The 15,221-nt window shown below is 37.3% G+C and overlaps 1 protein-coding gene across 3 annotated transcripts in view; it reads left to right on the top strand.

Annotated features, from left to right (window-relative positions):
• Nucleotides 1-15,221, top strand: part of KIF27 (kinesin family member 27) — an 83,310-nt gene that overhangs the window by 2,164 nt on the left and 65,925 nt on the right. For all 3 annotated transcript variants that reach the window (XM_032392930.1, XM_032392928.1, XM_032392929.1), the window contains exons 2-3: nucleotides 3,601-3,977; nucleotides 14,075-14,275. In XM_032392930.1, the coding sequence (XP_032248821.1) occupies nucleotides 3,680-3,977; nucleotides 14,075-14,275 (499 nt within the window). In that variant the 5' untranslated portion in view covers nucleotides 3,601-3,679. The remainder of the gene's footprint in view (nucleotides 1-3,600; nucleotides 3,978-14,074; nucleotides 14,276-15,221) is intronic.

The raw sequence follows: 15,221 nt of genomic DNA, 5'->3' as shown, positions 1-15,221 counted from the left end.
CACCAACACTTGTTTTGTTTTGTTTTTTAAATTTTATTTATTTATTTGAGAGAGAGAGTGGGAGAGAGAGAGCACCAGAGGCAGGAGGGTGAGAGGGAGAAGCCGACTCCCCACTGAGTAGGGAGCCCGATGCGGGCTCGATCCCGGGACTCCGGAATCATGACTTGAACCAAAGGTAGACGCCCAACTGACTGAGCCACCCAGGTGCCCCTCACCAACACTTGAACTGACTGAGCCACCCAGGCACCCCTCACCAACACTTGTTTTGATCTGTCTTAAAAAATTTTTTTTAAATATTAATATCCACCTTTTTAAAAATTGAAGTGTATTTAACACACAGTGTTACATTAGTTTCAGGTGTACAGACAAGTCTATATGGCATGCCGTGCTCACCACAAGTGCAGCTATGATCTGTCATTGTACAATGCTATTGCAATACCATTGACCCTATGCTGTGCTTTTTATCCCTGTGACTCATTCATTTCATAACTGGAAGACTGTATCTCCCACTGCCCTTCACCCATTTTGCCCACCCCACAACCTGCTACCTGCCAGCCACCATCAGTTTGTTCTCTGTATTTATGGGTCTGATTCTGCTTTTTATTTGTTTATTTGTTTGTTTTGTTTTTTTAGATTCTACATATAAGGGAAATCATATGGGGGGCACCTGGCTGGCTCAGTCTGTTGAGCATGCAATTCTTAGTCTCACATGTGAGACTCGAGCCCCACATTGGGTGTAGAGGTTACTTAAATAAATAAACATTAAAAAGAAAGGAAAAAATCATATGGTATTTGTCTTTCTCTGTCTGACTTATTTCACTTAACATAATACCCTCTAGGTTCATCCATGTTGTTGCAAATGGCAGGATTTCATTCACTTTTATGGCTGAGTAATATTCCATTGCATATATATACCACATTTTCTTTATCCATTAATTTATTTTTATTTTTATTTTTAAAGATTTTATTTATTTATTCATAAGACACAGAGAGGCAGAGAGAGAGAGAGAGAGGCAGGCTTCCCACGGAGCAGGGAGCCCGATGTGGGACTCGATCCCAGGACCCCAGGATCATGACCTGAGCTGAAGGCAGACGCTTAACCGACTGAGCCACCCATGCGCCCTCCATTAATTTGTTGATGGACACTTGGGTTGCTTCCATATCTTGGCTATTGTAAATAATGCTAATAAGCATAGTGGTACATAGATCTTTTTGAATTAGTGTTTTTGTATTCGTTGGGTAAAATACCCAGTAGTGCAATTAGTGGATCATAGGGTAGTTCTATTTTTAATGTTTTGAGGAAGCGCCATACTGTTTTCCAGAGTGACTGCACTAGTTCACATTCCCACCGATCATGCTTGAGGGTTCCTTTTTCTCCACATTCTTGCTAACACTTGTTATTTCTTGTCTTTTGATTCTAGCCATTCTGACAGGTGTTAAGTGATACCTTATTGTGGGTTTGATTGCATTTCCCTGCTGGCTAATGATGTTGAGCATCTTTGCATGTGCTTATTAGCCATTTTTCATATCTTTGAGGAACAAAAGATTTAAATTTGCTCAAATTCATTTCATCTGTTCTTCCTTATAAAGCTTATTGCTTTTGCTTTTGGTGTTATACCTGAGAAACCGTTGCCAAACCCAAGGTTACCAAGAGTTACCCCTATGTTTTCTTCTAAGAGTTTTATGAGTTTTAGCTCTTACACTTAGGTCTGCGAATGATTTTGAGTTAACTTTGTATATGATGTGAAGTAGGAGTCCAATTTCATTCTTATGCATGTGGATATCCAGTTTGTGTCAACCATTTATTGAAAAGCCTGTTCTTTCCCCCACTGAATTGTCTTGGTGCTCTTGACAAGAATCATTTGCCCATAAATATGAGTATTTATTGGGACACCTGGGTAGCTCAGTTGGTTAAGCATCTGCCTTTGGCTCAGGTCATGCTCCTTGCTTGGCTGGGAGCCTGCTTCTCCCTCTGCCTGCCACTCCCCCTGCTTGTGCTCTCTCTCTCCTCTCTCTGACAAATAAATAAAATCTTAAAAAAATATATAGGGATTTATTTCTGATTCTCAGTTCTTTTCCATTGATCTTTAAGTTTGTCTTATACCAGTATCATACTGTCTTGATTCCTGTTGCTTGTCTTTAGACTTGGGGAAGTGTGTCCTCTGACTTTGTTCTTTTTCAATATTATTTTAGCTATTCTGTGTCCCTTGAATTTCCGTATGAATTTTAGGATCAATCAATATATAAAATCTTTAAAAAAAAGAATTTTAGGATCAGCTTGTCAATTTCTGCAAAGAAGTCAGCTGGGATTCTGATAGGCGTTGCATTGAATCTGTAGATAAAAATTTGGGGAATATTGTCATCTTAACAGTGTTTTAAGTCTTTCAACCCACGAACATGAGATGTTTTTTGATGTATTTAGATCTTCTTTACTTTCTTTAACAATATTTTATAGTCTTCAGAGTATAAGTTTTACATGTCTTTCATTAAATTTTTATTTCCAAGTATTTTATCCTTTTTGATGCTACTATAAATGGAATTGTTTTCTTAATTTATTTTTCAGGTTCATTGTAAGTATAGCTACCAACTTAGGTTCCCCCCCACCCCATGGCTTTCTTGATTTGTGTTTCTTTTTCTTTTTTCTTTTTTTTTTTATTAGCATATATTATTTGTTTCAGGGGTACAGGTCTGTGATTCATCAGTCTTACACAGTTCACAGTGCTCACCATAGCACATACCCTCCCCAATGTCCGTCACCCAGCCACCCCATCTCTCCCACCCCCCTCCACTCCAGCAACCCTCAGTTTGTTTCTTGAGGGTAAGACTCTCTTATGGTTTGTCTCCCTCTCTGGTTTCGTCTTGTTTCATTTTTCCTTCCCTTCCCCTATGATCCTCTGCCTTGTTTGTCAAATTCCACATATCTGTGAGATCATATGATACTTGTCTTTCTCTGATTGACTTATTTCACTTAGCATAATACCCTCTAGTTCCATCCACATCGTTGCAAATCCAATTTAATTTTTAATATATTAATTCTACCAGCGATTTTCAGAAACAAGTACAACATAAGTGAGGAGTGGAAAAGCAGTTTTTCAGTTAGTTCTGATTATTTTTGAAAAGAAATGATTTAAAGTTATAGAAATCCTTAAAACTGTTTTCTTGGATTTATCTCTAATATTTGTGGCAAAGAGATATAGCTATAAAATCTGATAAAGGGTTTGCTTTCAACACATGTGTACAATTACTCAGTTATTTCCTTGCCTTAATTTTCTAACTCCCCAGTTATTCAATATTTAGATTAGTGAACTGGGAAACATATTACTGCTGCAGAAAGAATGGCATGATGGAATCCTAGGCACTTATCTCTTAGCTTCATCATTTGCCAACTCATGGCGCCTACCCCTTAGATTGTTTTGTAGCAAATCCAGACATTTCATATCATCTGTAAATTATAGGTATATTTTTATAAGACAGATTTACTTGTTGTAACTATCTCTCAATGGAACAAAACCTGCTTTAATTGACTTTGTTTTAGAAGATGCTTAGTTTATTAGGATAAAGAAGTCCATAATTAAGTTTTGTTTTTATTTTGATACACAGGAGTCCAGATCTTACATAAAATGGATATTTCTCACACTAGATACTGAATATTAAGTAGAAAGTTAAAATCTAAGCTGCTATGGAAGAAATACCAGTAAAAGTTGCTGTAAGAATCCGACCTCTGCTGTGCAAAGAAGTTCTTCATAATCATCAAGCTTGTGTGAGAGTTATTCCAAACACCCAGCAAATTGTCATTGGGAGAGATAGAGTCTTTACTTTTGATTTTGTTTTTGGCAAAAATTCCACGCAAGATGAAGTTTATAATACATGTATAAAACCACTAGTGTTGTCACTCATTGAGGGCTATAATGCAACTGTTTTTGCCTATGGACAAACTGGATCCGGGAAGACCTACACCATTGGAGGAGGCCATGTTGGTAAGATTCTCATATTCTTTGACTTTTATTTGAGACACTGGAATGAAGCTAAAATATGAAGATGTGTTTGTAATATCATCATCTTTGAAAGATTTATTTTTAAATATTGAAGTTTTCATTCAATTTAATTTATGATTATATTTGATTAAGGAAACAAGTTTAAGACAGTGTTTAGTGTTCAGCCCTTTGCCATTTTTTCCCAGTCTTATTGAGATATAATTGACATATATCTTTGTATTAGTCCAAGGTTTACATATAAGGATTTGATATATGTATGTATTGCAAAATGATTACCACAGTAGGTTTAGTTAACATCAATCACATCAAGTTATAAATTTTTTCTTGTGATAAGAACTTTTTTTTTAAAGATTTATTTATTTATTTATTTGAGAGAGAGAGAGCTAGAGAGAGCACAAGCAGGGTGAAGGGCAGAGGGAGAAGTAGACTCTCCACTGAGCTGGGAGCCTGATGTGGGACTCAATCCTTGGACCCGGGGATCATGACCTGAGCCAAAGGCAGATGCTTAACTGACTGAGCCACCTAGGCGCCCAAGAACTTTTAAGATCTAATATTTTAGCAACTTTCAAATACACAATGCAGTATTGTTAACTACAGTTACCATGCTGTACACTACATCCTCAGAACTTATAACTGGAAGCTTTTATGTTTTGACTACTTTCACCCACTTTGACTACATTTCCCCCACTCCCTGCCTCTGGCAACCCTTTGTTGTTTTGAACAGAACTTAAAGTAGAAAGAAATGAGTTAGCATGACCAGATTTTGATCTTTTAACATAGTCCATGTGTAAATATCAAGAGTCCTACAACCAGAACTTCAAGGCGATGGGAGGAATTTATTATGTGGTTTAAGGTGTTTTTTTTCCCCATTTTTAAATCAAATTTTTATTTTATTTGTTCCATTTTATTGAGGTACAATTGATAAATAAAATTGTACCATATTTAAAGTGTACATCATGATGATTTGATGAATGTATATGTTGTCAAAGGATTCCTCCAATCTAGTTAACACATCCATCAACTCACATGTAAATACAGATTTCTATTTTATTTTATTTTTAAAGATTTTATTTATTTGAGAGTGAGAGCATGAGCGGGGTGAGGGGCAGGGGGAGAAGCAGACTCCCCGCTGAGCAGGGAACCCGAGGTGGGGCTCGATCCCAGGACCCTGGGATCATGACCTGAGCTGAAGGCAGACGCTTATCCAACTGAGCCACCCAGGCACCCTGGATTTCTATTTTAAATACTAAATATTTTAGGATATAATTTCTCCTGCTTGTAATTCTAGTTTGGAAAAGGTGGGATCCTTAGGATTTCCTGTAGAGCTGGAAGGAAACTTGAAAATCATTTCTGTTTGTAAGTGTGGCACTCCAGCTATGGAGCGATCAATGAAGTACTTAGTTAGAGGGCTAGTGACAGCTGGGATTGAAGTCAGGTCCTCTGTTGAGATGCTTACTGTATTGGGTGGCTTAGTCGTTAAGCATCTGCCTTCGGCTCAGGTCATGATCCCAGGGTCCTGGGATCGAGCCCCGCATCGGGCTCTCTGCTCCCCGGGAAGCCGGCTTCTCCCTCTCCCACTCCCCCTGCTTGTGTTCCCTCTCTCGCTGTGTCTTTCTCTGTCAAATAAATAAATAAAATCTTTAAAAAAAAAAAAAAAGAGATGCTTACTGTATTGGTATTTTTCTACTAAAAGCAAACTTGAGTATTGTACATATATATGTATTATTGTCTAAAATTATTGCTAGTATGGGGCGCCTGGGTGGCTCAGTCGTTAAGCGTCTGCCTTCGGCTCAGGTCATGGTCCCGGGGTCCTGGGATCGAGCCCCGCATCAGGCTCTCCGCTCTGCGGGAAGCCTGCTTCTCCCTTCCCCACTCCCCCTGCTTGTGTTCCCTCTCTCACTGTGTCTCTCTCTCTCTGTCAAATAAATAAATAAAATCTATAAAAATAAATAAATAAAATAAAATAAAATTATTGCTAGTATTCTGTATATGTGTAATGACTCTCAATGTATTTTCTACTTTCATGCTTTTCAAATATGGAATATGTGACTTTGAGAAACATTTCTCATTACATGTAGGGATTGTGGGGGAGAGTTGGAGGCTGGCTGTGAGGTTTGAGGAAGCCCTGATTGCAAAGATTAAATGGAGGGTCCATAAGTGCCCAATACTCCCCACCCCCCTCACCACCATTTTTAGAATCACTGTTATGAAGGATTTAGGAGATTAAAGATACTAGATTATTTTAGGGTCTCAAAATAAAAAATTCAATTTTTCTACTATAAGTTGTGTTTTTTTGTTTTTGTTTTTGTTTTTGTTTTTGTTTAGGATCTTAGCTTTTTTTTTTAACGGGCAAATGTTTTATGATCCTTAAGACTCACTATGTTCTTTATACTAATAAGAGTTATAAAATGGTTAGAACTTGGTGACTTAATTATCGCTATATTGCTTTTATTAAGAGGCCATGCATACAATTTTAATACCTTAAGGGAAAAAGTTATTAAGTTTATCTATTATCCTGAAATATTTTAACTGCTATAAAATACTTTATACTTGATAACACCATTAGAAGCAGTTTTTGATTTTTTTCCCCCTAGCTTTTTTTATTTTTTTTATTTTTTAAGATTTTATTTATTTATTTGAGAGAGAGAATGAGAGAGAGAGAGCACATGAGAGGGGGGAGAGTCCGAGGGAGAAGCAGACTCCCTGCTGAGCAGGGAGCCCGATGCGGGACTCGATCCTGGGACTCCAGGATCATGGCCTGAGCCGAAGGCAGTCGCCCAACCAACTGAGCCAGCCAGGCGCCCTATTCTTTTTTTTTTTTTTTTGATCATTTTTTTCATCATGATAAGTGTGCTCTTTAATCCCCATCCCTATTTCCCCATTACCCTATTCACTTCCCCTCTGGTAACCATCTGTTTATTCTCTATAGTTAAGAGCCTATTTCTTCATTTGTCTCTCTCTCTCTCTTTTTTCCTTCGCTTGTTTGTTTTGTTCCTTAAATTCTACATATGAGTGAAATCTTATGGTATCTGTCTTTCTATGACTGACTTATTTTGCTCAGCATTATACTCTCTAGCTCTGTCCAGGTCCTTGCAAATAGTAAGATTTCATTCTTTTTTTATGGCTGAATAATTCCATCTTGTGTGTGTGTGTGGTGTGTGTGTGTGTATGTGTGTGTGTGTACTACATCTTTATCCATTCATCTATTGATGGACACTTGGGCTGCTCTCATAGTTTGGGTAAATACCCAGTAGTGCAATTACTGGATCATAGGGTAGTTCTATTTTTAAAGTTTTGAAGAACCTCCATACTCCTTTCCATAGTGCCTGCACCAGTTTGCATTCCCACCAATAGAGCAAGAAGGTTCCTTTTTCTCCATATTTTCACCAACACCTGTTGTTTCTTGTGTTGTTGATTTTAGCCATTCTGACAGGTGAGGCAGTATCTCATTGTAGTTTTGATTTGTATTTCCCTGATGAGAGATGTTGAACATCTTTTCATGGGTCTGTTGGCCACCTGGATGTCTTCTTTGGAGAAATGTCTGTTCATGTCTTCTGCCCCTTTTTTAATTGGATTATTTGTTTTGGGGTGTTGAGTTGTATCAGTTCTTTATATATTTTGGATACTAACCCTTTATTGGTGTTATTTGCAAATATCTTCTCCCATTCAGTAGGCTGCCTTTTAGTTTTGTTGATTGTTTCCTCCTCTGTGCAGAAGCTTTCTATTTTGATGTAGTCCCAATAGTTTACTTCTGCTTTTGTTTCCCTTGCCTCAGGAGACATATCTAGAAAAATGTTGCTACAGCTGATGTCAGAGAGATTACTGCCTGTGCTCTCTTTAAAGATTTTTATGATTTCAGGTCCCACATTTAGGTCTTTAATACATTTTGAATTTGTTTTTGTGTACGGTAAAAGAGGGTGTTCCAGTTTCATTCTTTTGCATGTAGCTGTCCAGTTTTCCCAGCACCATTTGTTGAAGAGATTGTCTTTTTCCCATTGTATAATAGTTCTTCCTTTGTCGAAGATTAATTGACCATATAAGTATGGGTTTATTTCTGGGTTTTCTATTCTGTTCTTTTGATATATGTGTCTGTTTTTGTGCCAGTACCATACTGTTTTGATTGCTGAAGTGTTTTTTTTTTTATTTAAATTCAATTAATTAACATATAATGTGTTATTTGTTTCAGGGGTATACTTCTGTGATTCATCAGTGTTATTTAATACCCAGTGCTCATTACAATACAATTACATACCCTCCCCAATGTCCATCACCCTGTTACCCCATCCTTCCACCCTCCTCCCCTCCAGCAACCCTCAGTTTATTTTCTATAATTAAGAGTCTCTTATGGTTTGTCTGCCTCTCTGGTTTCATCTTGTTTCATTTTTTCCTCTCTTCCCCTATGAGCCTCTGCCTTCGTTCTTAAAGTCCACATATCGGTGAGATCATATGATACTTGTCTTGATCTCTGATTGACTTATTTTGCTTAGCATAATACCCTCTAGTTCCAACCACATCATTACAAATGGCAAGATTTCAATTTTTTTGATGGCTGCATAATATTCCTGTGTGTGTGTGTGTAGACACACACACCACATCTTCTTGATCCATTCATCTGTCGATGGACATCTGGGCTATTCCCATAGTTTGGCTCTTGTGGCCATTGCTGCTATAAACATTGGGGTGCACGTACCCCTTCAGATCCCTACATTTGTATCTTTGGGGTAAATACCCAGTAGTGCAATTGCTGGATCGTATGGTAGCTCTCTTTTCAACTTTTTGAGGAACCTCCATACTGTTTTCCAGAGTGGCTGCACCAGCTTGCATTCCCACCAACAGTGTAGGAGGGTTCCCCTTTCTCTGCATCCTCGCCAACATCTGTCACTTCCTGACTTTAGCCATTCTGACTGGTGTGAGGGGGTATCTCATTGAGGTTTTGATTTGGATTTCCCTGATGCCGAGTGATGTTGAGCATCTTTTCATGGGTCGATTGGCCATCTGGATGTCTTCTTTGGAGAAATGTCTGTTCATGTCTTCTGCCCATTTCTTGATTGGATTCTTTGTTCTTTGGGTGTTGAGTTTGATAAGTTCTTTATAGATTTTGGATACTAGCCCTTTATCTGATATGTCATTTGCAAATATCTTCTCCCATTCTCTCCGTTTTTGGTTTTGTTGACTGTTTTGTTTCCTTTGCTGTGCAAAAGCTTTTTATCTTGAGGAAGTCCCAATAGTTCATTTTTGCCCTTGCTTCCTTTGCCTTTGGCGATGTTTCTAGGAAGAAGTTGCTGCAGCTGAAGTCAAAGAGGTTGCTACCTGTGTTCTCCTCAAGGATTTTGATGGACTCCTGTCTCCCATTTAGGTCTTTCAACCATTTTGAGTCTATTTTTGTGTATGGTGTAAGATAATGGTCCAGTTTCATTCTTCTGCATGTGGCTGTCCCAATTTTCCCAGCAGCATTTGTTGAAGAGACTGTCTTTTTTTCCACTGGACATTCTTTCTTGCTTTGTCGAAGATTAGTTGACCATAGAGGTCAGGGTCCATTTCTGGGTTCTCTATTCTGTTCCATTGATCTGTGTGTTTGTTTTTGTGCCAGTACCATACTGTCTTGATGGTGACAGCTTTATAATATATCTTGAAGTCTGGAATTGTGATGGCACCAGCTTTGGTTTTCTTTTTCAACATTCCTTTGGCTATTGGGGGTCTTTTCTGGTTCCATACATATTTTAGGATTATTTGTTCCAGGTCTATGGAAAAAGTTGATGGTATTTTGATAGGGATTGCATTGAATGTGTAGATTGCTCTGGGTAGCATAGACATTTTAACAATATTTGCTCTTCCAATCCATGAGCATGGAATGTTTTTCCATTTCTTTGTGTCTTCCTCAATTTCTTTCATGAGTATTCTAGTTTTCTGAGTAGAGATCCTTTGCCTCTTTGGTTAGGTTTATTCCTAGGTATGTTAATGGTTTTGGGTGCAACTGTAAATGGGATCAACTTCTTAATTTCTCTTTCTTCTCATTGTTGGTGTATAGGAATGCCACTGATTTCTGTGCATTGATTTTATATCCTGCCACTTTGCTGAATTCCTGTGTGAGTTCTAGCAGTTTTGGGGTGGAGTCTTTTGGGTTTTCCACACAGAGTATCATGTCATCTGCAAAGAGTGAGAGTTTGACTTCTTCTTTGCCAATTCGGATGCCTTTTATTTCTTTTTGTTGTCTGATTGCTGAGGCTAGGACTTCTAGTACTATGAATAGCCATGGTGATAGTGGACATCCCTGCTGTGTTCCTGACCTTAGGGGGAAAGCTCTCAGTTTTTCTCCAGATTGCTGAAGTTTTGTAATACAACTTGAAGTCTGGAATTGTGATACCCCCAGTTTTGTTTTTCTTTTTCAAGATTGCTTTGGCTCATCAGGCTCTTTTGTGGTTCCATACAAATTTTTGGATTCTTTGTTCTAGTTCTGTGAAAAATGCTGTTGGTATTTTGATAGGGTTCACATTAAATGTGTAGATTGCTTTGGGTAATATGGGTATTTTAACAGTATTTCTTCTTCCAATCCATAAGCATGGAGTGTCTTTCCATTTCTTTGTGTCATCTTCAATTTCTTTCATCATTGTTTTATAGTTTTCAGATTACAGGTCTTTCACCTCTTTGGTTAAGTTTATTCCTAGATATTTTATTATTTTTGGTGCAATTTTAAATGGGGTTGTTTAATTTTCTTTCTGCTGCTTCATAATTAGTGCATAGGAATGCAACAGATTTCTGAACATTGATTTTGTATCCTAAGAGTTCACTGAATTCATTTATCAGTTTTAGTAGTTTTTTGGTGCAGTCTTTAGGGTTTTCTATATATAGTACCATGTTATCTGCAGATAGAGTTTTACTTTTTCCTTACCAATTTGGATGCCTTTTATTTCTTTATGTTGTCTAATTGCTGAGGCTAGGACTTCCAGTACTATGTTGAGAAAAGTGTTGGGAATGGACATCCTTGTCTTATTCCTGACCTTAGGGGAAAAGATATCAGTTTTTCACTATTGATTATGATGTTGGCTGTGGGCTTTTCATAGATGGCCTTTATTGTGTTGAGATATATTCCCTCTGGACCTACTTTGCAGAGGGTTTTTTATCTTGAATGGTTGTTCTACTTTGTCAAATGCTTTGTCTGCATTTATTGAAATGATCATATGGTTTTATCCTTTCTGTTATTGATGTGATGTATCACATCAATTGTTTTGTGAATATTAAACTACCCTTGCATCGTGGGAATAAATCCCACTTGATTGTGGTATGATTTTTTTAATGTATCATTGGATTTGGTTTCCTAATATTTTGTTGAGGATTTTTGTGTCTATATTCATGAGAGATATTAGCCTGTAGTTCTCTTTTTTTTGTGGGGTCTTTATCTGGTTTTGGTATCAGGGTGATACTGGCTTCAAAGCATGAACTTGGAAAATTTCCTTCCTCTTGTATTTTTTTGGAATGGTTTGAGAAGAATGGGTATTAACTTTTTTTTTTTAAGATTTATTTATTTATTTTAGAGAGCGAGTGAGAGCTGGGGGAGGGGCAAGGGAGAGGTAGACAAGCCGACTCTGCTGAGTGGGGAGCCCGATGTGGGGCTTGATCTCAGGACCCCAAGATCACAACCTGAGCTGAAATCAAGAGCTGAATGCTTAACTGACTGAGCCACACAGGTGCCCTGAGAAGAATGGGTATTAACTCTTCTTTAAATGTTTGGTAGAATTCTCCTGTGAAGCTGTCTGGTCCTGCATTTGTGTTTTTTGTGAGTGTTTGGATTACTGATTCAATTTCATTGTTAGTAATTGGTCTGTTCAAATTTTCTATTTCTTCCTGCTTTGATTTTGGTCGGTTATATGTTTCTAGGAATTTATCCATTTCTTCTAAGTTGTCCAATTTGTTGTCATATAGGTTTTTATACTATTCTGTTATGTTTGTTTGTGTATCTGTGGTGTTGGTTTTTATTTCTCCCCTTCCATTAGTAATTTTGTTTATTTGGGTCTCTGTCTCTAGACGTTTTTCTAGGCATTTTATTTTATTTTATTTTATTTTTTTAAGATTTTATTTATTTGACAGAGAGAGCACAAGCAGGAGAGAGAAGGAGAAGCAGGTTCCCTGCTGAGCAAGGAGCCCGATGTGGGGCTCGATCCCAGGACCCTGGGATCATGACCTGGGCCGAAGGCAGACGCTTAACTGACTGAGCCACCCAGGCGCCCCTCTAGGCATTTTAGAAATACACATGTAGTTTTTTTTCTTGTTGTTTTGTTTAATGAGTTGAGTTATTATACCTGTGATTCTATAACTTTCTTTTTGCATTTGACAATGTTTCATTACTTCCCATATGGGTCATAGAATTTCACCTCGTTTTTTGGACTATATAATATTCCACAGTTTGAATGGACCATAGTTCCTCCACTATTAATGGACATTTAGGTTGTTTCTGATTTTTACTATCATAAAAAGTTGCAGTGTGTATCTTTGTATCTTTAACTTTGCACCATGAGTTAGTATTTGTATAAAACAGATTCCTAGAAGTGGATTTATTGAGTCAAAGGGAGTGCACATTTAAAATGTACATAGATACTGACAAATCACCCTCCAAAAAGGCTGTAGATGCCTCCCACCAATATATGAAAGCCATTTGCTCATATGCTTGTCACTTACTGGATATTATAAATCCAAATTATTTTTCTTTTGTCATCTGATAGGTGAAAAATTGTACTTTGTTGTTTGAAGTTACATTTCTTGGTATATTAGTGAAATTGGTAGCATTTTTTATTTCCCAGGCTGTTAAGGACACCAATTCTGGGTCAGTCATCTGCTGTTTGATTTTTAAATAATGCTGTTTTTTTTTCTCCATTAAATAATTTGTCGAACATTTGTAGTGTCTAGGGTACCGTGCTAGGCACTGTGGCAGAATAATAATCTCTTATTTTTCAGTATGGCGCTTATTTACTAATATTCATTTTCCTACTTCTCAGAACCTTGGATTTACTGACTTGTACCAGGTATAACATTCTTTAGAAACTCTTGTGTGTTCTCTAAGTAACATAATAGCTAAATAATGGCTGTTGAGATATAAAACTTTACAAGTTCTTTCTCTGAAACAGTCTGTCTCAGGAATGTAATTATAACATTGAAAAATGTGATATTTAGGTTACTAAAATATATGTTGAAGCTTTATTTTAAATATTATTTGAAATTCAGCATTTTGATAAGTCTTTTCAATTATTGTGCTTTGTTACCTGTTGAAGTAGGAAATGAATGAGCTGTTTCAAATCAGCCTTATGGTCTGGCTAATCTACAGTGCATATATTGCACTGTAATTTATACATAACGCTGTTGGCTAGTTCCTGGAAACTCTTCAAAAGGGATCTTCAGGGGCGCCTGGGTGGCTCCGTCGGTTAAGTGACCAACTCTTGATTTCTGCTCAGATCATGATCTCAGGGTCCTGGGATGGAGGCCTGTGTTGGCTCCACACTCAGCAGGGAGTCTGCTTCCTCTCTCCCTCTGCCCCTCTCCCCACTCGCACACACACACTGTCTCTCTAAAATAAATAAAAGAAATCTTAAAAAAAAAAAAGGAAATCTTCAAACTTCACTTTTTCCTTTGTATTAGAAAAACCTACAGCTTCCTTTACTTGCCACATGATGGCAGTCTTGCATCTTAAATTAGGTGAAAGGCAGTCCACGTTAATAGAGGTTCAGATGTTCAGAATGCTGCCCAAGATCTAAACATTGGTCATTTTCAACCTGGAAGCTGTTTTTAAGGTTCATTTGCAAGGCAGCTTTTTGTAGCTTGGAATGTATTTTCCATGGAACAATGCTACAAATGGTGGGTAGGTTTCTAAATTGGCCTAACATATTTAACCTTAAGTCTCAATTGATTCTTTCACTTGTTTAAATATTTTAAAACTATTTTTAAAAAATTGTGGAAACTTTTACACATGAATTTTGTACTTATGGTTTTAAAAAATTTGTAATGTATCTGTATAAGAAAATATAAATTTTGTGTTTTAGCTTTTTTTATATCTTAATTTTCACATGTGCTTTCTTTCTCTAAATTTTTAGCTTCAGTTGTGGAAGGACAAAAGGGTATCATCCCTCGAGCTATCCAAGAAATATTTCAAAACATCTCTGAAAATCCTAGCATTGACTTTAGTATTAGAGTGTCTTATATAGAAGTATATAAGGAAGACCTAAGAGATCTTCTAGAATTGGAAACATCTATAAAGGATCTTCACATCCGAGAAGATGAAAAAGGCAACACAGGTAAAGTAACCTACTTAATTGATAGCCTTCATTAGCAAATATATGTGATTTAATTCAGTTTCTGGATATATTCCAAAGAATCTTTAAAACAGATATCGAAGCAAAATGCATTTGTTTTTACTTTAAAATTGAGTAGCTTTTTGATTACCAATATCTGTTAAATCACCCAGGTGAAGCATAGTTCAGACAGGTTGGTAAGATGAAGTTAGTAAGTTGTAATTCAAGGTACTTATTTTTTATAATTGCCCCCGCTCTGGGTTCATCTCCAGCGAGACTTTGAAATAGGCTGAATTAGTTTTCATGTTTTTTTTTTTTCCCCCAGATTTCCCCAGAGTGGGGATGGCTTCTTCCTTTGGTGTTTGTCCAAGTTGTTCCAGAATTCTCCTTTCTTCCTCTTTGATTTTGTCCCAGCACATCTATTGTCTCCTCTCTCTCTCTCTCTCTTTTTTTTTAATTTGGACAGTTTATGTGTTTGCTCCTCCATATTGACACTTACCTATCTTTTGTTGTGCTTCTCAAGGTCTGAATTTCTGTGCTAACAACCTGTTAATTTCATTAAATATCCAATTGTTTGGAAATGGGAGAAAGCTAGAATGGGTCAAAATACAAATATTTTGAAGAATAACACTTTCTGGGGCACCTGGGTGGCTCAATTGTTAAGGGTCTGCCTTCAGCTCAGGTCATGATCCCAGGGTCCTGGGATCGAGCCCCGCATCAGGCTCCCTGCTCCATGGGAAGCCTGCTTCTCCCTCTCCCACTCCCCCTGCTTGTGTTCCTGCTCTCACTATCTCTCTCTGTCAAAAAAAAAAAAAAAAACTTTAAAGAATAACACTTTCTGCTTCTCTGATTTAAAGGGTAATATGTTCAGCATAGAACACTTTGAAAACACAGGAAAGTTTAAGGAAGAAAGTTGAAGATCGTCTTTAATCGCAGAACCCAGAAAGAG

The sequence above is a fragment of the Phoca vitulina genome, unplaced genomic scaffold (assembly GCF_004348235.1).
Source record: "Phoca vitulina isolate PV1807 unplaced genomic scaffold, GSC_HSeal_1.0 scaffold70, whole genome shotgun sequence".
Classification (NCBI taxonomy): domain Eukaryota; kingdom Metazoa; phylum Chordata; class Mammalia; order Carnivora; family Phocidae; genus Phoca; species Phoca vitulina.
The sequence above is the reverse complement of the archived record's forward strand: the minus strand, read 5'-3'. Positions and strand labels throughout refer to the sequence as shown.